The sequence below is a fragment of the Emericellopsis atlantica genome, assembly GCF_019669845.1.
Source record: "Emericellopsis atlantica unplaced genomic scaffold F5Z01scaffold_7, whole genome shotgun sequence".
Lineage (NCBI taxonomy): Eukaryota > Fungi > Ascomycota > Sordariomycetes > Hypocreales > Bionectriaceae > Emericellopsis > Emericellopsis atlantica.
In genome coordinates this window covers 469523-492580 of record NW_025764709.1, presented here as the reverse complement: position 1 = coordinate 492580, position 23058 = coordinate 469523, and the positions used below count along the sequence as shown (strand labels likewise).

Below are 23058 nucleotides of genomic sequence, written 5' to 3'. Positions count from 1 at the left end.
CTCGGAAACCGAATCGACCGAGCTTGTCTCTCGCCTTTAACGTTAGCTAGCTATCTCTCGCTCGTCTGACTCAGCAGTCGTACGTCTCGTCGTCGCTCGTCGTCGCCCGTCAAAAGCTCACGACCCAAAAGAGAAACGCCCAACCCGCGAAGAAGCACCCTCCTCCCTTGGTCAGGGCCCCCCTTTTGCAGTCGAATCCAACCACCATGGTCCAAACCGCTACTCTGCCCGGCCCCGCGGGGAACTCCAAGCTGGAGAAGAAGCCCGTCAAGTTCTCCAACCTGCTGCTCGGCGCCGGCCTCAACATGTTCGAGGTGACCACCCTGGGCCAGCCCCTCGAGGTTGTCAAGACCACCATGGCCGCCCACCGTGGTGATGGCTTCGGCTCGGCCCTGGGACGCGTCTGGTCCCGGGGTGGTGTTCTCGGCTTCTACCAGGGCCTCATCCCCTGGGCCTGGATCGAAGCCTCCACCAAGGGCGCCGTCCTCCTCTTTGTCGCCTCCGAGGCCGAGTACTACGCACGCAGCTTCGGCGCCGGCGACTTCACCGCGGGCATCTCCGGCGGCATCACCGGCGGTGTCGCCCAGGCCTACGCCACCATGGGCTTCTGCACCTGCATGAAGACCGTCGAGATCACAAAGCACAAGCAGGCCGCCGCCGGCGTCAAGCCCCAGTCCACCTTTGCCACCTTTATGGACATTTACCGCAAGGAGGGCATCGCCGGCATCAACAAGGGCGTCAATGCCGTCGCCATCCGCCAGATGACCAACTGGGGCTCCCGCTTCGGTCTCTCCCGCCTCGCCGAGGGCTGGATCCGCTCCGCCACCGGCAAGAAAGACGGCGAGAAGCTCAGCGCCGGCGAGAAGATCCTCGCCTCCGGTCTCGGTGGTGGCCTGTCCGCCTGGAACCAGCCCATCGAGGTCATCCGCGTCGAGATGCAGTCCAAGAAGGAGGACCCCAACCGCCCCAAGAAGATGACCGTCGGCAACACTTTCAAGTACATCTACGGCAACAACGGCATCAAGGGCCTCTACCGCGGTGTCGCCCCCCGTATCGGTCTCGGTGTCTGGCAGACTATCTGCATGGTCGCCATTGGTGATATGTAAGCTTACCCTCCTACCCTCGCCCCTACGCGCGGGCTCTATGCTGACATGTAAAACAGTGCCAAGCAGTACGTCGAGGCTCTGACCGGCGACAAGGTCTCCGCCAAGCACTAAGCTAGTTCTATTCGGCGGGAATCTCGAAAGGGAGGACAACCATGGGCGGCTGGAATGTCTCCCTACCGTGCTGTCGAAGCGCGCATGCGCTCATAACCTACCAACCTACTTACCTGGGACATAATCACGCGGAGCTGTGCTACACCACGCAGACTTATCTTTGTTATTTAATTGTTTCTAGACCTATCCATGCGAAAATATAGACGGATCTGATCGAAACTATGCCCCTGTGAACATTTCTAGCGCGGCCATCACTATCGAAGCCGAGAATGCGGCAGGGCTATCGTAGACAGCGGACTATGGGCGATGACTTGGCGACGCAAGTCGGAGGAGACATGGAGTACAACACTCCAGGCTAACCGAGAATGGCATCTGCTTCCACCGGAGGTCAATCGTCTCCAGCATCACTATTCTTATACCTCTGCTTCGACCTATTCACTCCCATCCCGGCGGGCGAGCGAACCAACAATGGCTCCAAGCAATGTGAGGACCGCATGCGTTCGATGCCGGCGACAGAAGCTCAAGGTCAGTCATAGCGTCTGGTATCCTACTCTGATTCGACGAGCATACCTAAGCTGACCACTTCTTAGTGCGACTCGCAAAAACCATGCACTTTATGCCGTCGCTCCGGTATTGACTGTGTGCCCAGCCGGACCGACCTCTGGCGGCCTTATGACGGGACAGCAACCCGCAGTGGACGCCGCAGGACGACAAGAAAGCGCAATGAGGCAAATCAATCGATGCAGCCGCCAGCCTCGTTGGATGGCTCACCAATGTGCCACGGCACAAGTCTCAGCGGCCCCGAAACACGGGCGGGGACGGACTGGGCCAAGTCAAGCTCAACCATCGGACTGGCCGAGGAGGTGAGCTTCACGTTCCGATCTGGAAGAAACGCAGGCTTCCGGGCTTGAGAACTCATACCTTACCGTTGACTAGACCTTTCATCATCACGGTGCCAGGTCGCCCGACTCATCGGAAACCCGTGCTTTGGGATACAGGCATACACCTGCCAAGAACCCTGCGATGGCACGTGGCACGATGTCAGGGCGAGAGAGAGAGCGGATACCTCGAGGATCTGGCGTCGCTTCCGTCCCTCAAAGGATGTCCACTGCGGCAGCGCGCGAGCTGATCTCACTGCTGCCGGCAGCAGACGTTGCGACGGTCCTCGTCGAAATCTACTTTGACAAGATCCATTGGTTTATGCTCCTGTTCCACCAGATGGAGTTCCGGGATTCGTTCGCCAAACTCTACAGAAGCCACGCCTTGGGACTGGGTGGACTGCTTGGTGGCAAAGACATTGGTTTCCTCAGCGTTCTACTCGCCGTCTTCTCCCTCAGTCTACGACTCGCCGCGGATGACCAACGGAGGCAGCTTGCCGCTCGTGGTGTTGACACCAATGCTGTGAGAGAGAGTATCCTCACAGCCCTCAGGCTCAGGTTGCTGGACGTCATTGCCCTTGGCTCCACAGAGGCTGTGCAGATGTGTGTGCTTCTCGGGAGCAACTATCTATATCACGGAGAGCCTGAACTTGCTTGGACGCTTTGCGGGTGCGCCCTACGGCTGGCTCAAGCGCTCCATCTCCACCGCCATGCATCAGCGACTGATGCTGCGAAACGATGCTGGTGGGCAATTCACGAGGTCGACACATTTTGTTCCATGATCTACGGATTCCCCCAGAGCATGGCGGATGCAGATTGCGATGTCGGTGCGCTCGACCCCAACGACCCGTATTCCATCGCCACTGATCCAGAAAGGTCGAGCCTTGGTCATACCACTCTCCTTGATTATAAATGCGCCATGATCAAGCTCTCCAAGATCATCAAGTCGACACTGACTGACCTGTACGGGACGCGGTCGTCTTCCCATGTCAGGAATCTTGTCGTCAGCGTTGCATCTCTGGATGCGCGACTCACTCAGTGGCATGCTGAGCTGCCGGGGAGGCTGACACTAGGCAGTCCAGCCCAGTCAAATGGAGACAAGGAACTATTAGATCACGTTGCCCAGAACGGGATGGAACAAGAGTCGCATACATTGTCCAACGATCAGCTATACCGACTACAGGCCCTTGCGCTGAAACTAGCGTTTGAAAACACGCGTATCCTCATCCATCGGCCCCTGCTTTCGTACAGGACAAACGATAATGATTCGAGGACGGCAGACGAGGCAGTGAGCCAAGAAACTCGCGACCCTTTTAGATGTTCCGTCCAGGCATGCTGCGATGCAGCTGTGCAGATATCCTGGGCAGACCGCGCTGCCATTTTTGGCCTCGCTTCCACGACATATGCCCTTGGCTTCGTCTCGATGCATCTGTTCACGGCCGGGGTGACCTTGTGCGTTGTAACGACGCTCGATCCGCTGGGTCCCCAATCACAAGGGTGCAAGCTGGGCATCCGTCGGCTCCTGCGTATGCTCCTGGTGCTCAGTCAGAAGACGATTGTGGCCGAGCAGGGTCTCCAGCTGCTGCAGAAGCTTCTTCGCCTGGTCATGGAGAAGGAGACGGAGGAAATTCTGCGGATAAGCCCTACAGGTAGCCCGAACATGCCGACATCCCCAACGGCGGCTACGGGGACGTCCATGGAGCCTCACGAATGTAGCGCCGACTCACTTTTTGGCATGTATGAGGATCAGAGCATGACGCAAGCTCTGCAGAACGTTGACGATGGTATGTTCTAGCCTAGCCTACCCAGGACAAGAAGCCCAGCAGAAATAACCACCAAATTAGCTTGCAACCACGGGCCGTTGCCTGCACCATCGGCTGTGGACGGCATGGCGGAAGCAGACTTTTCCTTCGTCGGCCAAGATCAGGGATGGCTGTGGGGTCCCATGTTCAACTTTGAAATAGACAATTGATCCCTTGGCAGTTGGGCACAAGTCTGCTAGCTCAATAGCCTCCCGACGACGCCTCTGCCATTGGCTTGAAAGTGACCAACGTCGGCTCCTCACTGATCCCTCTCTTCATGGCTTCTTCCATGATGGCGATGGTCGCCGTTGCGCCAACGCGCGTGACACCGAGAGACATGACGTGCAACAGATCATCGAGCGTGCGGACACCTCCGGCCGCCTTGACCTGTACCGTGGGCTTGGAATGCTCCCTCATGAGCTTCAAGTGCGCCACCGTCGCTCCCCTGTACGAATACTGTCCGTTTTCCTGCTTGACAAACCCGTACCCTGTCGACGTCTTGACAAACGCGACGCCAACATCGGAACAGATCTGGCAGAGCTTGGTGATATGATGCCCCTGGAGATAATCGTTCTCAAAGATGACTTTGAGAATGGCACCGTGCTTGCTCACAACGTCGTTGATCTGGCGGATCTCATCCGCCACGTAGTCCCACGCGCCGCCGAGCGCCATGCCAATGTTGATGACCATGTCGATTTCTCTTCCGCCAGCGGCCGCGGCCGTCTCGGCTTCAAAAGACCTTGACCTGCGTCGTGCTGCTGCCGTGTGGGAACCCGATGACGGGACAGACCAAGATGTCGCTGCCGGCGAGCTCCTCCAGCGCCAGAGGTATCAGGTAAGGCTTGACGCAAGCCGTGGCAACACCATACTTCTTTGCGATGCGGAGACCTTGCAAGATTTCGTCGTTTTTCATTGTCGGATGCAGCAAAGAATGGTCAATCATCTTGGCTATCTGGCCGATGGTGACAGAGATTGTGTTCGTTTGGGCCATTTTGGCGGCGGTGGTCGGAGATCGTAGTGTGAGAGAATGGCTGGTCCAAGGCGTGAGAGAATGCTGCAGATGCCTTGCCGTGTGTAGCAAATTTATACCATATTGAACCATGGGCTTGTTCTATTTCTTCCCCTCCGCGCCTATCGTCTCCGGCGGAGCTGAGTTCCTGAGCAGGCAGTTTTGCCCACTCGGCAGCTGGCTATCCCGCCACCAATGGTAGTCGGAGTTTCCCTGTGAATATTATGTATCGGGGCTGAAAACTACATTGGGAAATTCTAACCAAAGAAGGCTGGCCTCTCTTCGCTTTGATGTGATGTCGTGGGAAGAACAGCACACGCTTCATCTGGCGTTCTCGCCTGTAAACCCGGCCAACATCCCTCAAAGATGCCATCGCTAACCAGTAAGCTCCAGAAGAAGTTGGCATAATTGCCAATTGGGGACTCGAGAGCCATCGCGGAGAAGGCCACCGCCATGATATTGAAGTTGAAGCCGTCAGATCCGATGATGGTACTCGTATAGTTTCTGGCAAGGGGGCCTAGGAACAAAGTTGGCGATCTGCCTTGGATCTCAGCAACTCCGTCACGACCACATGGTCTTGCACGTATGTAATGGGGGGAAGTCTTCGTTCCTGGTAGCGTTCCATGGTTTTGGTCTGTGAATCAAAGCATGATGCTAAGCATACTCCTGATGCGTCACGCCGCGCCGCCGCCCGACGACTGAAATCTGTTTGGAGAGATCTTATCTTGGTCCTCAAGTGACGCTGTCTCGCATGCATAGAGCATGGTCCCGTCTCAGAGGACTCGGGAACCCAAGACGTGATCGGGAAGTAGAGGGGCCTAAGTTAGTACTCTCATAGAACAACGCCACATCTCATACTCTGTTCGTTTTGAAGCTGCCAAGGGTGCCCCGTCGTTAAGCAAGGGCAGTTCGACATTGATCGAATGTCCAGGTTGACATGTTGGAGATGGACGGGCGACGATACATGCACATTAGAGGTGAACAACGCCTTGGGTTCATATGATAAGTTCATGTAGCAAAAGCTAAATCAAGGCCACGTGCTAATCACGCATCCAACACATGTGAATCGACAAAACGCGCTCGCCAGTTATGCTATGACTCCTCCTCTGATGCACTTTCATACGGCAGGTCATCGTAGTCTTCTACCAAGGAGACCTTGAGCCTTGCCAATTCCACCCGGAGTGAGATCTCGATGCTCTCTTCGTCCAGGTCCTTCTTCCGATTCTGTTCGTGGCGGCGAGCGGCGGCCGGGCTCTTGGGGGGCGGCATGCCACTGAGACGCAGGAGACTGCGGTGTCGGGAGCTAGGACGGTCCATCTTGTCCTGCTGTTGCTGCCGCTGGATCTCTGGGAGTAGGGGCTTCATGTAGTCCTCGTCTAGGTGGGCTTCCTTCTTGAAATAACCGGTCGCTTCGTACGCCGGTCCGTGGACGCAGCCGATGACCGGGTTACCCGTGTTCACAATTTGTTGCGCCTTCAGCAGGGCCTGGCCCCTGAGCTGGCCCTCCCCTAGACACTCTGAGGTGTCCTCCACACTTGGCGTGTCAATGTCCATCGATTCCGGGCTCCCTGTGCCCGGATCGTGCTCTGGAGGTGGCGGCTCGGCATGCGGCGAGAACGGCATTGGCCTGCGAATATTTCTTCCACCGATGGTCGTGTGATGTCTTTTCACCTCGTCGCGTCTATCCGTCGAGTAGAGCCATACTCGTCCGGTAGCGTCTCCTATAGCGAGCTTCTGCTTATCGGGTGAAAACGCGCCACAGGAGACGGGGGCTGCCGTCTCGAGGAGTTTCCTCACAAAAGGCTTCGAGTCCCGAACGTTCCACACCTTGACAACTCCATCGCTCGAGCCCGTGTACAGACGGTCGAGGCTGCCCCAGGCTGTGAACTTGACGCCAGTGTCACGGGGATCTTCCTCGAAAAACTCCTTGGAGAGCCCGTGATGCAGCACGTGCTGAATGGTATCAGGGTGCGCGGTGTCCCAGACGTAGACTTTTCTGTTCGTGCACGCCGCGGTGACATAGGCGTGCTTGCGCGAGTTGGGCTGGAACGTCACCTCGTTGATGTCCGCGGCAGGGCAATCCAGCGACACGAACTCGCAGAACGTGAGCTCGAGGGCCTTGTTGTCGTACTGGAAGATGTGGAGCTGCGTCCTGACACCTGTCCTGATATTCAACCCACATGGCGATGTGGCGCAGACGAACTGGGGTAAATCGGGGTGCCAGACGATCTCAAAGACGTTGGCCGTTGTTGCGTTTGTAATGTTCACCCTCCGATGCTCATTGGCATCCCAAATTGTGACCTCGCCCGAGTCGCGCTTGTCCTCTGGAATATCGAGATCCTCGCCGACTGGACTTCGGGGCGAGTACCCGACAGCTAGCAAATGTTGTGTATAGGGGCTTTTGCCCCACTGCATCGTGGCAGGATAGTATGCCCACTTGTCCGTGTCGTTGGCGTCGGTGCGGGTACACGACAGACTCTGGTAGGGGCTGTTGGCCAGGTCGTTCTCGTCGATTGTATATATGCGCACAGCTTCCGTGGGGACATCTGCCGCAGAAGCCGCACGGCCCGAACCGTCCTTTGCGGCGACGACAAAGTTAACGTTGCCTTGATGCTGCCAAGTCGCTAGAAGCTCCATCCGCGACTCCCAATGTCCACTCGCCTCGTCGTCTCCGTCCTGCTCCTGTTCGACCCACATGTGGTACACCTTCCACACTTTGACAGTGTGGTCGTAGCTCGATGTGTATAGCAGGTCGCGGATCGGGTCGTAGTCTGACGACGCCACGGACGGGTAAACCCAAGGATCCTGACTTTGGCGCATAGCTTCGGTGTTGTTTTCTTTATTCCCTGCCGGCCGGGGTATACGGTGGTCTGGGTATGCTTGCAACGTGCCTTGCTGCATCGAGCACAGGAGTAGATTGCCCTGTTTGTTGTATTGCTGGTTGTGACTATCGGAATGCGTTGTGGTGCCGCACAGTAGGCTGTGCTCCGACGCCCATGAGATCGTCATCACGTCGCCGGCGCAATTCGTGTACTCGGAGATAAGGTCAAGCCCATCTTCAGTGGCCAGCTCAAACTCTTTCTTTAGGTTGATGTGTGCACGCATTCGACCAAAGCCGCGGTAGCCCTCTAACTCGCGAGCCAGCATAAGCGAAGACTGCCGCGCGCATGCCCTGTCCTGTGGATGCTCGGGTTTGTTTTGACTTAGAGATAGTACTCTCGGTGGTAGCGATGGGACGTCGTTGCGCTTTAGGTCGGCGCAGAAGTTATGTATGTCGTCAATGCCTCGTCCTTTGAGATCATTCCCAATGAAAGTCGGTATGCTGAACGTGTCCTCGGCACCTTGGATCAAGTCAACGAGTCCTTTCAGCGTCGGCTGAATCCCCCTCGATCCTGATCTAGAGCCTCTAAACTTTCTGTTTAATAGCTTCACTAGTTCCGCAATCTCGTCGGCCGAGAAGTCCACATGGTATATATACGGCTCATTCAGACCGAGCAAGTTCCGCTCACGCAGGCGTAGTCCTCGTCGAATGTCCTCCCTCTCGCGTGCTGAGCGATAGGGTCGCTTGCGTAGCCCCCAATGAGACACAGTCTGCGGTGGCCTCGGCGGCCTCGCGAGTGGTTGAAACGGCTTGGTTTCTTTCCTTACACGACGCGGCGGCAGCTCCAGCGGATCGAAACCGGGCCATCGTAATTTCGTTCGAGGTGGAATATGCCGTGGCGGCTGCTCAACGAGCGGTTCGGAAAGCTGCAGACTGTCCTCACTACCGGTATCGGGTTCTGCCGGCCGCCGTGCCCATTGCTGCAAGCTTTTGACCCGACGGGGAGGATATTGTTCTAATTTCTGCGCAACCAAGCCGTCGATTTTGGCCTGGAAACCGAATATATCCTTGGGCGAAAGTTTACCGCCTGTCTCGTCGAGTCTCTTGCGGAAACAGGGCAGCCGTGCGATGCCAGTGATGACGCTTTCTGCCAGCTCGTCCCTGTCGGCTTCAGACAGCTCGACGTTGTAGAGCTTGAGAACCACATAGGGCACGATCTGATGCTCGAGACAGTCCCTTAACGAAGCTCTCTTTGGTGCATTGGGTCGTGTGACAGTTCGTGGCGGCAGCGGCGGCGGCTGAGGATGTATCGATCCGTTGACGCGCGATAAAGACGACTGTGAGCTCGTCTTAATGCGTTGCGCCGTTGGCGCTGCAATGCTTGACGTGTCGGCTGGTCGCTTCGCAGGTACCGTGGCTCGCACTATCGGTGGCCCGTCATCGTCGTCGTTCGTTAGGTCAATGTACGAAGCCCTAGACACCGTAAGTGTCAATGCCATGCTAGAAACAGATGCGCATTCCGTAGGCCTGATGTGCCAACATGAAAATGTGTTAAAGAGAAAGATATAGCATCTCTAATAATGCTATATCACAGGGTGACGCGCGACGACGCGGGGCGCGCATTTAGCATGAAGGATGGCCACGGGGGTTGGGGTAATTAATTCAGGTACGCGTGGGAACTTACGGGGCCATGGCGCGTCAGTCGCGCGAGCATGCCGGACAAGGTGGACGCCAAAAGTGAGTAGGAGACTTAATTAATCACAAAGAAGAGGCCCGCGATAGGAGGTTACGAGTTAAGGCTTCACCGTTAATTCCTAAGGTCGCCCCGCCCGAGACAAAGCAGGCGGATCAAAGTTTGCCCGCTCCCGCTTAATTGCCCCACATAAAATGTTAGCGTCGAACCTCCATAAAGGCTAAGGCTATATAGTAGCCAGGGCGTAGCCTTATAAAACATACGAACAAGCAGCGTCTAAAGCACCCATAGAATGAGGACGTAAATCCAACTGGTCAGAATCGTCACTGGCTCGCATAGAGAATAATCCATAGCTAAGGTATGATATGATATATGCTCTTCAGTTACTACCTCGATAGTCACACCCGACCGCGTACGTGGTAGACCTACGTAGCAGACATCCTTATCCTAGATTCCTAGCACCGATACATGTACAAGATATGGCCGCACACACGCTAGAAAGCAAATCGACCGCCGTAGCTCACGCTAACAAGCCACCTACAGCTTGGTCTTGGGGGTTTCCTGAGCCGCCAGTTCCTGGTACATCTGGGCGATCTCCTTCTGGAACGCCTTGACAACCAGCGGGCGCTTGGTCTTGAGGCTAAAGCCTTGTTAGTAATAGGTCCAACCAAAGGGTGCTAGTGGGGTCAGCTTACGTAGGGGTCATGAGGCCGTTGTCGACGGTGAAGGGGTCAATGTCGAGATACACATTGCGCACCTTCTCGAAGCCGTTGAACTTGTGGTGGCGGGCAATGCCATCCAGGATCTTGAGCAAAGCGGCCCGGACCTTGGGGTTCTGCGTAGCCGCCTTGAGGGCAGCCGTGTCGGTCTGGGCGATCTTCTCCCCGGTGACCTTGCTGGCGAAGGGCGCAAAGTTCTCGGGATCAATGCCAAAGATGGCCACCAGGGTGGACTCCTTGGGGTCGCCGTGCACAAACGCCGTGGCTACGACAGGGGTGTTGCCCAGGAACACGTTCTCGATGCGCTCCGGGGAGATGTACTCGCCCTGGGCCAGCTTGAGGACGTTCTTCTTGCGGTCGACAATCTTGACCCGGCCCAGCTTGTCGATTTCCGCAATGTCTCCACTGTGGAACCATCCATCAGCCTCAATCGTCTTGCTCGTCTCCTCCTCATTCTTGTAGTACTCGCTGAAGAGCGCTGGCCCCCTCAGCAGGAGCTCACCACGCGGGTTCGGCTTGTCGTCGACGCTGTAGTTGAACTCGGGAACGGACTCGAGGCAGATCTCCATGCATGGCATGGGCGCACCAATGTTGCCCGTGGTGAAGTCGCCCGTGGACTGGATGGTGCCGACGGCATATGTCTCGGTCATGCCGTAGCCCTGCTTGAAGTCGTTGGCGAAGGCGGCGCGGAGGAACTCCTGCACATCGGGATCCAGCTGGGCACTGCCGCTGATCATAGAGTGAACCCTGTCGAGCCCAACAGCGGCCTTGACCTTGGGCGTCCAGATGCGGTCGTACAGGAAGTGCTTGTTGGAAGCCTTGCCGGCGGGCTGCTTCATCTGCGCCTTCTTTGCAGAGATGACGCGGTTCGAGAGCGCACCCCTAAGGCCGGGGGCCTCCACGGTCGCCACACGAATGGCCGAGTTGAACCGGTTGAACAGACGAGGCACCGAGATGAAGCCAGTAGGCTTGAGAATCTTCATGTCGTCGACCAAGCCCAGAACGTCGCCGCGGAAGTAGCCAATGGCCGCACCCTCAGCCAAGGCAATGCCATCGATCATGCGCCCGTAGATGTGCGCCAGGGGCAAGTAGGACATGTGCACGTCCTTGGGACCCATCTGGCCGCCAGTTCGGCCTGACGCGAGGGCGGCCACAGCAGCACGGTGTGTCAGGACAACGCCCTTGGGCGCACCCGTCGTTCCGGACGTGTAGTTGATGGTGCAGAAGTCGGAGCTGACTGGAGGGCGGAATTCGCGGCCAGATCGAGCGCCAATCTCCTCCACCTCGGCCAGGGACAAAACCTTGATGCCGTGTTCGGAGGCCAGCTGGTTCAGCAGAGCGGCCTTGGAGTTGGCATCCATCTCGCCGGCGTCAAGGGAGTCCATGGACACGATCAATTTGAGGTTTGGCAGGCGAGGTGCCATCTTAAGGAGCGTGGGGATGTGCGGCAGCGAGCACACGACGCAAGACAGCTCGGCGTGATTGATGATGTACTCCGAGGTCTCGGGCCCCAGAGTCTCATACAGCGACACCGTGTAGAGGCCCTGCGTAGCGAGCGCGAGGTCCGTGAGCTGCCATTCGGCGCGGTTCTGGGACCAGAGCCCAACACCGTACTTGTCGGCGGTGATGCCCGCCGCCTTGTGGATCTCCACGATACCGGCACCCAGGTTCTTCCTCCTCTGCGCCGTCTCGGCGTATGTTGCCCATTCGTACTTGTCACCCCACGAGCGGGTGGCAGGGTTCCACGGGCGGCTGCCTAGACATCGGTTGTTGGGGAATTTGCGCGCGGCACTCTCGAAGACATCGTGAAGGGTTTGGACTTCGGGTTCGAGGGTGGACAGCAATGGTTGGTCGCGGAACCTCCAGTGACGGTAGATGGCACTGCGCCCGGGGCGCTCGGTGCCAGGGACGGGCACACCGTAGGGGGAGCCTGGAGGAGGGGGCTGCTTGAGCTCAGCAATGATGCTCTGTGCGTCCCTTGGGGCCATTGTGGGCGTGGTGAGCAGTGGCGATGACGAAAGTCAGTCAGGTGGTCGGTTTCAGGCGAAGGAGGGTGGCACGGAGAGACCGAGGAATGATAGACAGAAAGAAGGTTGAGCAGGAGTCGAGGTGAGGTGAGGTGCGTCGTGAGCCCCTTGGGAGAAGGTTAGAGAGAAGAAGTGAGGCTAGATTGTGCGTTGAAGGTAAAGAAGGTAGGTACTCCGTACTTACGTGCGTCCTTCCGTCCACTGGGGGGGACAGGTCTGGGGAAGGAAGGAGCGCCGACGCCGAGGCCAAGCGCCTTCCCACATCCACAGCGCAGGTGAGCCTCGGCTGCTGCCCCAGATTTCTTCAACTTCACAGCTCTCGTCCCCTATTACAGGACATTACCAATTATTTAATGGTTCGGTAACCACATGACGAAGGGTCCTCTTGTCAATGGCCCGGCTTCTTTCATTCACATCCGAAACCACCGTGCCGATTGCTTGATGCATACCTATCTAAGTCTCGTGGTTGACAATCCCTACCAGCGATCACTGTGCCTCGCGGGCACATGAGTGAAGGTGATCGCCGTAACCTTAATTCCATCCCCAAGTAATTATTACTGCTCCTGTGCACATCGGATTGAACACGTGAAGATGCCGGCCATCCTGCGCGTCTGTGGCACGTATCGCGCACTACCCCAGCTTTGTTCGGATTCGCTGGTCGTAGACTGTAGCACTTGTAGGTGCAAAGGGCCCCCACAGCATGTGATCCTGACTTCAGTCTACGCGAGTCGAGCCGTTGGCAATGCATCTATCTACGCACTGAGATAACGTTATGGCCCATGCGTCGTGAACATAACATATAAACGCGCAATCCGCAGAGCCCCCGACCCGAGCCAGACATCAGGTGCACCTGTAGGCTGTACGGACGTCTCGTCGTCGCGCGCTGACTGTTGAAGTGCACCCATCCGACGCTGACACGGCGTCCAACAATGACTGGCCCCTGAGACCAGATACTTGAAGTTGCAGCGCACGACACATGACCGACCGACAACTACTGAAATACTGGTCTATTATATAGCATCTAGAACCCCCGATCGTTCCACGCGACGACGCTGTCGAAAGACGATTTTCTAACAGCGGTGCAACGCGAATCAGGATGTGGTCAACCGTCAAGGTCATGATGGCCCCGATTCGACGTGGCCAATAACGACCTCCCTCTCTTCTGTCGCATTGACATTCGTGTTTCAACCTGGGAATTGACATCGGCTTCTAATAATACCACCGCCGATGCGACGTGCAACCTGGCACGGCTGTCTGGCGAGCGCAAGTGCCGATGCAGTCTCTGCATTGCCTCCAACGCCTGTCGAGGCTTGTTTTGTCGATCTTCCTTGCCCTACCATGGAGCCCAAGCCTGGAGCCCAAGCCTGGAGCCTTGGACTCTGGCGACAAGGAAGCGTGTAACGTTAAGATATACGTGCAAGACAACCTTCAGTGGTACCCCAGTGCATTCCAGAGGTGCATTCATCAAGCTGGCCGTCATGTTTCGCGCAGCCCCAGCTGATCCAAGGAGGAATGCCACTTGGGGCCAAACCACACGATGCCCAACGCCCAGACGCCGCCGTGCCGCAACCTCACTCCCGACCTGCATCCGCGACAGAGGCCCACGCCAGCTATTTATTATCGACTATCATCTCGCAGACAATGGCAAGGAGGAGATCTGACCCCCAACCGGCCTTTTCTTCGGCACTGTTGACGGCCGGGTGGACCCGTACCCACCGCACGGCCGGTGGTACTCCTCCCAAGTGCCGCCGGGCGCTGCTGTTATCCACCGTCGAGATTTCACGATGCAACCCTTTTTCCTTCTTCTTCCTCTGTCACTTCATCACACTCGACGGCTTCTTCTCGTCCTAGTCCCTCTCGGTCACTGTGTCGCTGACTGCTCCGTGCTGTCGTGCGTTGTCGCAAAGAAGGCAGAGAAAAAAACAAGGGCGCTCCCTGGAACACGTCGTTTCACTTTGCCCCAAGGTCTCACTCAAATTCGACATCCTCTGACGCCTAGTGAGGTGCTGCGCATTCCCTGCCTCCATGCCATCGATATCCTTATATCACCCTCGAATGGTTCACGAGCCTGTCACTGGCAACAGGTAGCAGATTGTCTCGCGCTGCCCGACCTCGCCCGCTACGGGACGTGACACATGGCTGTCGCCCCTAGCTGTATCCGTTCATCACTTGGAAATCAAGTGTGTTTATAGACAGCCACGGCCCTGTTTCCTGCGACAACTTTGGCTTGGACGGGTCATTCATTCTTGAAGGAGTAGGCTGTCTGGCACGCCACATTGCCGCCACCGCGCCACGACGAGTCCTGCTGGCTGTTCTGCTGTATTCTTACTTGTCTTTGGGAACGGGAGAGAGTCTGGGATTTGCATATTTCCTTGCCTTGTCTCTCAGTATGGCGTCCTGGGCCCTGACCGCGTTGCGGACGCTGCAGGGCCTGGCAGCGATCACCAATATCGTTCTCTCTGGACTGGGTGAGTCTCCCCAATACGGAAATGGCCAAGGAAGCCATGATGTGTGGTCCCCGTTCCTATGCTGACGATGGAGCAGTGATCAACTGGTACATGTTGCGGACGTCGATGGGCGCGCCCTCGTCTTTCAACTTTCTCATGTTTGCGCCCATCTTCTCCGTGCTGTCCATCGCCTACCTGGTCCTGGGCCCGCGGTGCTTGCCGGTGCGCTGGACACACCCGTACGCACTGCTGGGCGTGGAGGCGATCAACACCATCTTCTACTTTGCGGGGTTCATCGCGCTGGCCGTGTTTCTCAGCGCGTTGCTCTTCTGTAACGGGACAGTGTGCGCCGTCGGCCGGGCCACGAGTGTCGTGGCGGCTGCCGAGTTTATCACCTGGATGGGCTCGACGCTGATCCGGGCCAAGGAGATGATTATGGCGGGCGATGGCTTCCAGGCGGAGACGGACGCAGACAGCAGCAGCCAGGGCGAACAGCAGATGAGGCAGGTCTGACATCTGGCACGACGACGACACGACACGATACTCATTGCATGGCGGCGGCATGGATCTTTGGCATGAAAGTACACGAAACATTGCGCAACGAAACTGGACTGGTCTTGGGGCGCGGGGGCGTTTAGCGATTGATTGAACTCACTTGGACATGGGTGAAGCATTGTATGGCATAATAGAGAAGTGGTGTGCATCTGCCGCCGCTCCATACTAAAACGATTACCAGTACTCATTACGAATCGCGTAGCACCACGTTTCTGCCTCCCAATTACCGACCTTGGCAGCTGGGGATGGTCCGGCATCGGTCGGTCAGGCGTGGTGTCCCGCCGACCGTGGGGCTGGCCTGGAAGCGACAGCTAGAATTCGCCATTCCCCCTCATCCATGGGCAGCAAAGCACATGATTCCTCTGGGTTCATTGCGAATGACGCCAGCCGCGATGGCGTGCTACTCACTTCTTTAGTTTCAACCTACTCCCGCAGCCGACCAGACCCCTCCATTGACCAACCTCGGACGGGCTGGACTGGACCCTGGATTGGAGGGATGACCTGATATAAGTACCCAGCTTAATGGCACCTTTCTCCTCTCCATCTTGGTTGCTCTCGAGAAATCCAACCTTTCTTCTCTTGTCTCGTACTATCCAGTCTGGTCGTGAGCCACAATGTCCGAGCTTAGCAAGAACTTTGAGACCCTGCAGCTCCATGCTGGGTACGTCACAGACATCTATCATCTGTCACATGATGAAGAAGAGCAGCACGACTGACAAGGACGTTCAGCCAGGAAGCCGACCCCACGACGAACTCGCGCGCGGTGCCCATCTATGCCACGTCCGTGCGTCTCTCCCCTTGCACGCTGCCTTGAGGAAACGAAACGTTGACAAAAACGCCCAGAGCTACACCTTCAATGACTCGGCCCATGGCGCGCGCCTCTTTGGCCTCAAGGAGTTTGGCAACATCTACTCCCGCATCATGAACCCGACGGTCGACGTCTTTGAGAAGCGCATCGCCGCGCTCGAGGGCGGTATCGCCGCCCTCGCCGCCTCCTCGGGCCAGGGCGCGCAGTTCATCGCCTTCGCCACGCTCGCCCACGCGGGCGACAACATTGTGTCCACCACCAACCTCTACGGCGGCACGTACAACCAGCTCAAGGTCTTCTTGCCGCGCCTCGGCATCAAGACCAAGTTTGTCGACGTGGACAATCTCGAGAACATTCGCAACGCCATTGACGACAAGACCAAGGCCGTCTACGTCGAGAGCATCGGCAACCCCCGCTACAACGTCCCCGATCTCGAGGCCATCGCCAAGGTGGCGCACGAGAAGGGCGTTCCGCTCGTTGTGGACAACACCTTTGGTGCGGGCGGCTACTTTATCCGTCCCATCGAGCACGGCGCCGACATTGTCGTCCACTCGGCCACCAAGTGGATCGGCGGCCACGGCACGACCATTGGCGGCGTGGTCGTCGACAGCGGCAAGTTCCCTTGGGGTGACCACCCCAAGCGCTTCCCGCAATTCGTCGAGCCCTCAGAGGGCTACCACGGCCTCAAGTTCTGGGAGACATTTGGCGCCCAGTCTTTCATCATCCGCGCCCGAGTCGAGATTCTGCGTGACCTTGGCGCCACCCTCAACCCCTTTGCCGCGCAGCAGCTGATCCTCGGAATCGAGACGCTGTCTCTCCGGGCCGAGCGCCACGCCGAGAATGCGCTCAAGCTCGCGCAGTGGCTCGAGAAGAGCGAGTATGTCTCATGGGTGTCGTATCCAGGCCTTGCAAGCCACCCGTACCACGAGAACGCGAAGCGCTACCTGAAGAGGGGCTTCGGCGGCGTGCTCAGCTTTGGCGTCAAGGGAGGCGCTGCTGCCGGCACCCAGGTCGTCGATAGCTTCAATCTGATTTCCAACCTGGCAAACGTCGGTGATGCCAAGACGTTGGCCATCCAGTGAGTTCCCCTGCCTCTCATTCGAGTTGTCTTCGCGGAAAGATGTGGAAAGCTAATGAATCACCAGCCCCTGGAACACCACCCACGAGCAGCTCTCCGAGGAGGAGCGCATCAGCTCAGGCGTGACGGAGGATCTGATTCGCATCTCGGTCGGCATTGAGCATATTGATGACATTATCGCCGACTTTGCGCAGTCGTTCAAGAAGGCAGCGGCAGCGAAGGCGGAGGGGGGAGAAAAGGGCCCGGATGCGACATCTGGAAAGCAGACTGAAGCTCCAACGGCGCCATGAAAAGGATCAGATCTACGTAGTAGTCGAAATAAAGCTCATGTGCATACGTGTGTAATTGCTTATCTCTGTGAAACCTCAACACTGCACTGGAAGCTCCTAGAGTGTAGATCCACTCTTTGCACGTGATTGGCTGACATCACTGCACCTCCCGCCTCAACATGCTCCCCACGCAAGGCGAATCGTGTAGGTATTTCACCACCAGCACCAACCAAGCCGCCATCATGCGATTCGAGCTTCTGGCCCTCACTGGGCTTCTATCGACGGCCCTCGCCCATTCTCTCACCCTCTACCTGCCCGCCAAGCCGAACCCATTCACCCTCCCGGCCTCGACGCATGCCACCCTCTCCTCTCTCCACGCCCACCACTCCTCGCCCGTGTCGAGCCTGAACACCTTCCTCTTCCACAACCTCACGGCCGACTCGTACCTCCTCGACGTCCACTGCCCCACGGACGTCTTCCAGCCGCTCCGCATCGACGTCAAGGACGACGGCACCATTGAGGCCTGGGAGACGTACCGCGGCAACGAGTGGGACAATAAGGGCGAGAAGAGGGAGGTCAAGGCCGGCAGCGCGGGGACGGGCGTCGAGCTGAAAGCCCTCGGCGGCAAGATGTACTTTGCCGAGCGGCCCAGCTTCTCGGTCATGACGATCCTCAAGAACCCCATGATCCTCATGGGGTTGGTCAGCATGGTCATGTTTGTGGGCATGCCCAAGCTCATGGAGAACAGTGAGTTTCCAGCAGGAAGGACAGATGAATCATTGGACAAGAGAGCTGACAGAATTCGCAGTGGACCCCGAGATGAAGGCCGAACTGGAACAGCACCAGCGCAATGGACCCCTGGCCGCCATGCAGGGCGGCGCCCAACCGAACCCGCTCGGCAACTTTGACATGGCTGCGTATCTGTCCGGCGCAGACAAGAAGAAAGATGATGGTGTGAGGAGATGAGAGCCAGGGATGTGCTGTGTCTGTCTATGATATACTGAACTCGAGGGCTCTACCAGAAGAGAAACAAGAAACAATGAAACAGTCACCGAAATTCAAAGACAGAGAGACAGATCAGTGACTGGAAAATGTTCACCACAAACAGGCTCTTCACTTTGATCGCGTTCGTGTCGAGTCACATTATAAATTGCAAACGCTGCCCTACTCTTAATAAGAAAGCTGAGTACGTAGATGCTCATAAAAACTCCATCCCAAAACCAACGTCGAATCATGCATATCCCATCACCTCCCCAGGACGCCTCTCTCCGAATAAATAAGCTGCCTCTAGGCAGAACCGTCCGTGTCCCCGGTCCATCCGCCTCTCACTCCCGTAGCAGATCAGCACCGCGTCCACAATCCCACTGAGGATGCCCTCCATGGCACCGAGAATCGAGTAGCCGATAAAACTGGCCATGATACCCACGACGTAAGCGTACGCTGAGCCTCGGATGCCGGTGCCCTCGGGCATCTCGATACGGAGCTGCTTCGCGGTGATGACCCAGCCTGCAAAGCCGAGACCCGTTGCCATGATCAGGCGGGTCGCGACGAGAAGCAATTTTGCCAGCCGGTACGGCAAGAGTCCGTTGGTCCGTCCAATGGCCAGTGCGCGTGGCGTGAGTGTCGTCGTCGGGATGGCGGGTGAGATGACCTCCATCTGTTCAAGGCCACGAGCCGACTTGGACAGGTTATGCGAGTGAATCGCCCCATAAGTGACGGTCAACGGGTTAGTCAGCGCAATGACGGGCGTCGGTATCCAGAATGAAGCCATGTTCGTGATTAGACCCCCGAGCCGCCTGGGTAGAAAGATCAGTGGTGCGCGGATGAGCAGCGCCAATAGTGTAGACTCGCAGATGCTGCCGAAAATGGTTGTCACTGCGTGGACCATGGCCGCTCCCACAATCTCCCGCGAGGGCGTAGCCGGGCCTGCGTTGCGGTGAAAGTACCACTGAGAAACAGTGGCCGCCGTGATGGCCCGGTGGACAGAATTGATCACCGAAATCGTCCACATGTACATAAAAATAAAGGCCGCGCCCAGCCACCAGCTCGAGAACCGGATCACGAAGCGGACAAGACTCTTGGAAAAGTAGCCGCCCATAAAGACGCGCGTGAACATGCCCAGCCACGCCCATGTCCACAGAACGATGAGGGCCAGACATCCAAAGCCCACCGCCAGGAGTCCAGAATTCTGGGCCAAAATCTTGCTAGAGAATTGCAGGATCTCTATTGCTTGCTGGATGGCCTGCCGGCTCCTCACGACCAGATACAGCCACAGCACGCAGCCTGCCGCCGGCGCCAGTGACAGCCAGCGCATCACCAGATCCTGGAAGCTGGCACCATGTGTCCGTCCCTTAAACGAGGACACGAACGAGTATAGCGAGAACGATAACAGGATAACCGGCACCGCAATGATAATCATGTTGACCAGTGGCCGCACAAAGGAGCGCAGGGCAGCTAGCCACACAAAGGATACCAGTATCGACACAACTGTGTCCACCGCAAGCATGTTGAAAGACCTTTGCAGGGTCGTGTAGATGGTGTCGCCGACGGGGCTTTTCGTAGGCGACGTGTTAAGCCAAACCAGCACAAAAGTCGAGAACATGGAGGCGAGTGCGATCAAGAAGATCCAGGCGAAGAAGGGGTCGTGGTGAAAGACCTCGCCCTCGGGGGTGGCATTTGTTTGCGTGTTCATTGGTTGTTCGTCGTCTGCAGACAGTCTCGACACGGCGCTTTGCTCGTCGTCTTCCGTCCTATGCAAGAATGGCGCGCGTTCCGCATCTCCCTTGAACTTTTGAAAGGCTGGCGGGCTGTCTTCCGTTGGTGCTCCGAACAGCGATTCCGGCGGGTCGTCGTCGACCTCGATTTGAGACTCCAGCCCAACATCGACCATCTTGCCTTTGCTGTCCAGACTGTTCTCTCGGGATTCATCACCATGCGCCGCGGCCTCCTCGCCCTCCTCTTCCAGGACAGCATCCTTGCCCATGCCGGGTCTGTGGGTGCTCCTCGTCCCGTTCCAGCTACTCTTTAGGCCTCGCCCAGCTCGACCGGAATAGGGATGGTCGTCCTCTGCGCTCGCATCTAGAGAACCTCGACTATTCTCGGCCGACTCGACGCTCTGTGCGAGTTGACTGGCTGCCGCAACCCTCCGGGATCGCTGGAGCGCATACATGTCGGCCGTTTCTCGATCCCGCTCCTGCTCATCGTCCTCGTGGAACTCGTCGACTGTGCTGTGGAACAAAGGTGCATCCTGTGCGGCCGATATTCGCGAGGCGAATGCGAGATTGCCGAAACGTGAACCGGTGCCGGTCTGCTGATAAGGGTTCCCTCGGGCGGCGAGGTAGGATCTGTTGGAGGCTCGGTCGCGGCGGGATGCCCAGTCGCGTTGGGTAGGATTACTGCGGTCGTGTTCACTGGGGTCAGAGGTTTGCTGTTGGCCGCCAAAGTTCGACAATCTCGACTGGGACTGGGCGAGAAACCGTGATGCATCTGGGACCATGTGAGCTTGACGCAATAGATAAGTCGAGAGGACGGTGACGTACATTCAGAAAACATCTTGCCCCTTTTCGCCTTCCGCCTCCCCTCGGCAGGTGAGCGTGGTCACTCTCGATGATACCCGTGCGTGCCTTATCTGTGTGACAAATGCGAGTTGAGTCGGTAAGCGCAAGCACGCAGGCGAACCCCGACGTGGGCGATGTTGGAGAAGTGGAAGGACGGGACTAGATGCGAAGGATAGCTTCGAATGATTGTGAAGAAGGACAAAAAGACAGGTTAACATGCGCTGGGGAGAACAAGACCCAGAAGCAGTGCACCGTGTTGCATCGGGCGAAAGGTGTAAGGTAGACGCAGCCTGCGATACCTACGTACGGATAAGGCGTAAAGGCAGCAGCCATGATCTCAAGGTGACTGACTGGAGCGACTGACTCCAACCAGTCCAGCTGCTTCCGGATGACGCCCACGGGACTTGATGTGGGGCTGCGTGATCCCCGTCTGCAGGTCCAGCCTCCAGAGTCCAGGCGGTCTGCCCTCTGCGCTACGGTGAGCCCCAGCTTTTCCTCCACTGACTTTTCCTAGGGGGGCAGATGTGTCCATCCTTCAGTCCAGCTCTCGTTGAAGAGGAAATGCCGTGGATGAATGTAAAGCTTGCCATCCAAAGGCAAATGGATATGTTTTTGCTTGAAACCTAATTGTAGTGAGCTATCATGTCGCATCACATCGACGTTGTACGTGTCGCAAGAAGCTGGCGCTGAGACATGTCAAGTGACGCGGATCTACCAGAGGCCCTGATAAGCCTACTAGAGGTACCTTATTCAAGCCCGAAGGTTATTCGGGGGTTCTCTTGCAAGATCAAGTCCAGTCTCCCAACGCATCAGGGCCAGTATCCCATTTCACTCTAATAGTCTAATGTATGAAGATTCTATGTGCTTATCTGAACCGCAAACAATCCCCTGCTGCAGCGGCACGCGACCGGACCTCGTGCCTGCCCAGGGCCAGAGGATATTGGAGTCTCCCCCAAAGTGGAGTTGCGTCACTGCCTCCAGTCTGTTGGAGACGGGGACTGGAGCCGACGACATCCATGACATTCTCACACACACACACACACAACCGCTGACCCCTTGACCTCGAACACTGATCTCGACACCCGGTCAGTATCTCTGGCGCGATACAAAGCACAGCCTGCTGCACACCTCTTACATGAACGAGAAACCACCGCACCTCACCTACGAGACATTCCCTGAACCGCACGTGCGCCCATCCCTCATCCGAACCATGTCCTCCTGGGACTACATTGCCAAACTCGTCTGCATCGGCGACTCGGGCTGCGGCAAGTCCTCGCTCACCATCCGCCTCTGCGAAGGTCGCTTCTCGCCGCACCACGACGTGACCATTGGCGTCGAGTTCGGCTCGCGCATCGTCCCCGTCGGCCCTCCCCACACCCAGCCCGCCCTCCCGTCCTCGGAGGAGGAGCAAGGCCTCCCCGAGCCGCGGCGCGATGTCGCCCAGAAACACATGAAGCTGAGCCTGTGGGACACGGCCGGCCAGGAGACGTACAAGAGCGTGACGAGGTCGTACTTCAGGGGCGCGAGCGGTGCCTTATTAGTCTTCGACCTCAGTCGGCGGCAGACCTTTCAGCACGTCACCGACTGGCTGAACGACCTGCGCCAGATTGCGGAGCCGGATATCGTCGTCATACTCGTCGGGAACAAGGCCGATCTGACGCAACGGGACGAGGGCAACAAGCGCGAGGTCACGCGGGAAGAAGCCGAGGACTGGGCACGCAAGAACGGCGTGATGGAGTATGTCGAGACAAGTGCCAAAAGCGGCGAGAATGTCGAGAACGCATTCATGAGAGTCGCGGAGAGGATATACCAAAATATCCAGGCCGGCAAATACGACCTCAATGACAGGAGGTCGGGGGTCAAAGGCCCAGGAGCAGGCAACAAAGGCCAAGTGAAACTTTCAACAGACGCGAGCAAATCATCAGGAGGCATGTGTTGCTGATAGAAGCGATGGCCAGAATCATAATTAGAGACAACACCAATAATACTAATGCATGAAGGCTCTGCTTCACAGGCAGCGAGACAAGGGTTTCTTATCATCTTGCATTACGTTTTCGAGCATTCATCTACTAGAGCTCGACCTACATTGCATTAAACTTTTCCGCACCTCCCTATATCAATCTTCAGACATGCAAATACCAGGTCGTTAAGTAGATCCCCATGACGTTGCCCATCATC

General features: G+C 57.1%; 9 protein-coding genes across 9 annotated transcripts; 5 read left to right on the top strand and 4 right to left on the bottom strand.

Annotated features, from left to right (window-relative positions):
• Positions 1–206: 206 nt before the first annotated feature.
• Positions 207–1217, top strand: F5Z01DRAFT_680308 (mitochondrial FOW-1 like protein; the record flags this gene model as incomplete). The annotated part of the gene is made up of 2 exons (XM_046265586.1): positions 207–1102; positions 1163–1217. The coding sequence occupies 2 exons, from the start codon at positions 207–209 to the stop codon at positions 1215–1217; spliced, it is 951 nt and encodes a 316-aa protein (XP_046120270.1).
• A 468-nt stretch (positions 1218–1685) lies between these two features.
• F5Z01DRAFT_618439 (uncharacterized protein) lies at positions 1686–3890 on the top strand (the record flags this gene model as incomplete). Its single annotated transcript, XM_046261034.1, has 3 exons — positions 1686–1742; positions 1808–2080; positions 2154–3890. The coding sequence occupies 3 exons, from the start codon at positions 1686–1688 to the stop codon at positions 3888–3890; spliced, it is 2067 nt and encodes a 688-aa protein (XP_046120269.1).
• A 208-nt stretch (positions 3891–4098) lies between these two features.
• F5Z01DRAFT_672338 (uncharacterized protein) lies at positions 4099–4888 on the bottom strand (the record flags this gene model as incomplete). The annotated part of the gene is made up of 2 exons (XM_046264801.1): positions 4099–4620; positions 4688–4888. The coding sequence occupies 2 exons, from the start codon at positions 4886–4888 to the stop codon at positions 4099–4101; spliced, it is 723 nt and encodes a 240-aa protein (XP_046120268.1).
• Positions 4889–5877: 989 nt separating this feature from the next.
• On the bottom strand, positions 5878–9520 carry F5Z01DRAFT_649926 (WD40-repeat-containing domain protein). The gene has a single exon (XM_046263120.1). The coding sequence runs from the start codon at positions 9224–9226 to the stop codon at positions 5999–6001; it is 3228 nt and encodes a 1075-aa protein (XP_046120267.1). The 5' UTR covers positions 9227–9520; the 3' UTR covers positions 5878–5998.
• Positions 9521–9534: 14 nt separating this feature from the next.
• F5Z01DRAFT_634663 (uncharacterized protein) lies at positions 9535–12127 on the bottom strand (the record flags this gene model as incomplete). The annotated part of the gene is made up of 4 exons (XM_046262079.1): positions 9535–9640; positions 9684–9773; positions 9962–10060; positions 10116–12127. The coding sequence occupies 4 exons, from the start codon at positions 12125–12127 to the stop codon at positions 9535–9537; spliced, it is 2307 nt and encodes a 768-aa protein (XP_046120266.1).
• Positions 12128–14555: 2428 nt separating this feature from the next.
• F5Z01DRAFT_672336 (uncharacterized protein) lies at positions 14556–15126 on the top strand (the record flags this gene model as incomplete). Its single annotated transcript, XM_046264800.1, has 2 exons — positions 14556–14634; positions 14711–15126. The coding sequence occupies 2 exons, from the start codon at positions 14556–14558 to the stop codon at positions 15124–15126; spliced, it is 495 nt and encodes a 164-aa protein (XP_046120265.1).
• Positions 15127–15782: 656 nt separating this feature from the next.
• F5Z01DRAFT_618840 (Cys/Met metabolism PLP-dependent enzyme-domain-containing protein) lies at positions 15783–18289 on the top strand (the record flags this gene model as incomplete). The annotated part of the gene is made up of 6 exons (XM_046261058.1): positions 15783–15829; positions 15898–15952; positions 16012–17054; positions 17122–17250; positions 17547–18070; positions 18132–18289. 6 exons carry the CDS (start codon positions 15783–15785, stop codon positions 18287–18289), a joined length of 1956 nt encoding a protein of 651 aa, XP_046120264.1.
• Positions 18290–18392: 103 nt separating this feature from the next.
• On the bottom strand, positions 18393–21046 carry F5Z01DRAFT_505783 (uncharacterized protein). Its single transcript, XM_046260316.1, has 2 exons — positions 20863–21046; positions 18393–20809 (listed from the first exon to the last, which is right to left on the bottom strand). The coding sequence occupies exons 1-2, from the start codon at positions 20873–20875 to the stop codon at positions 18555–18557; spliced, it is 2268 nt and encodes a 755-aa protein (XP_046120263.1). The 5' UTR covers positions 20876–21046; the 3' UTR covers positions 18393–18554.
• A 634-nt stretch (positions 21047–21680) lies between these two features.
• Positions 21681–22903, top strand: F5Z01DRAFT_649912 (P-loop containing nucleoside triphosphate hydrolase protein). Its single transcript, XM_046263119.1, has one exon. The coding sequence runs from the start codon at positions 22016–22018 to the stop codon at positions 22820–22822; it is 807 nt and encodes a 268-aa protein (XP_046120262.1). The 5' UTR covers positions 21681–22015; the 3' UTR covers positions 22823–22903.
• Positions 22904–23058: the final 155 nt, after the last annotated feature.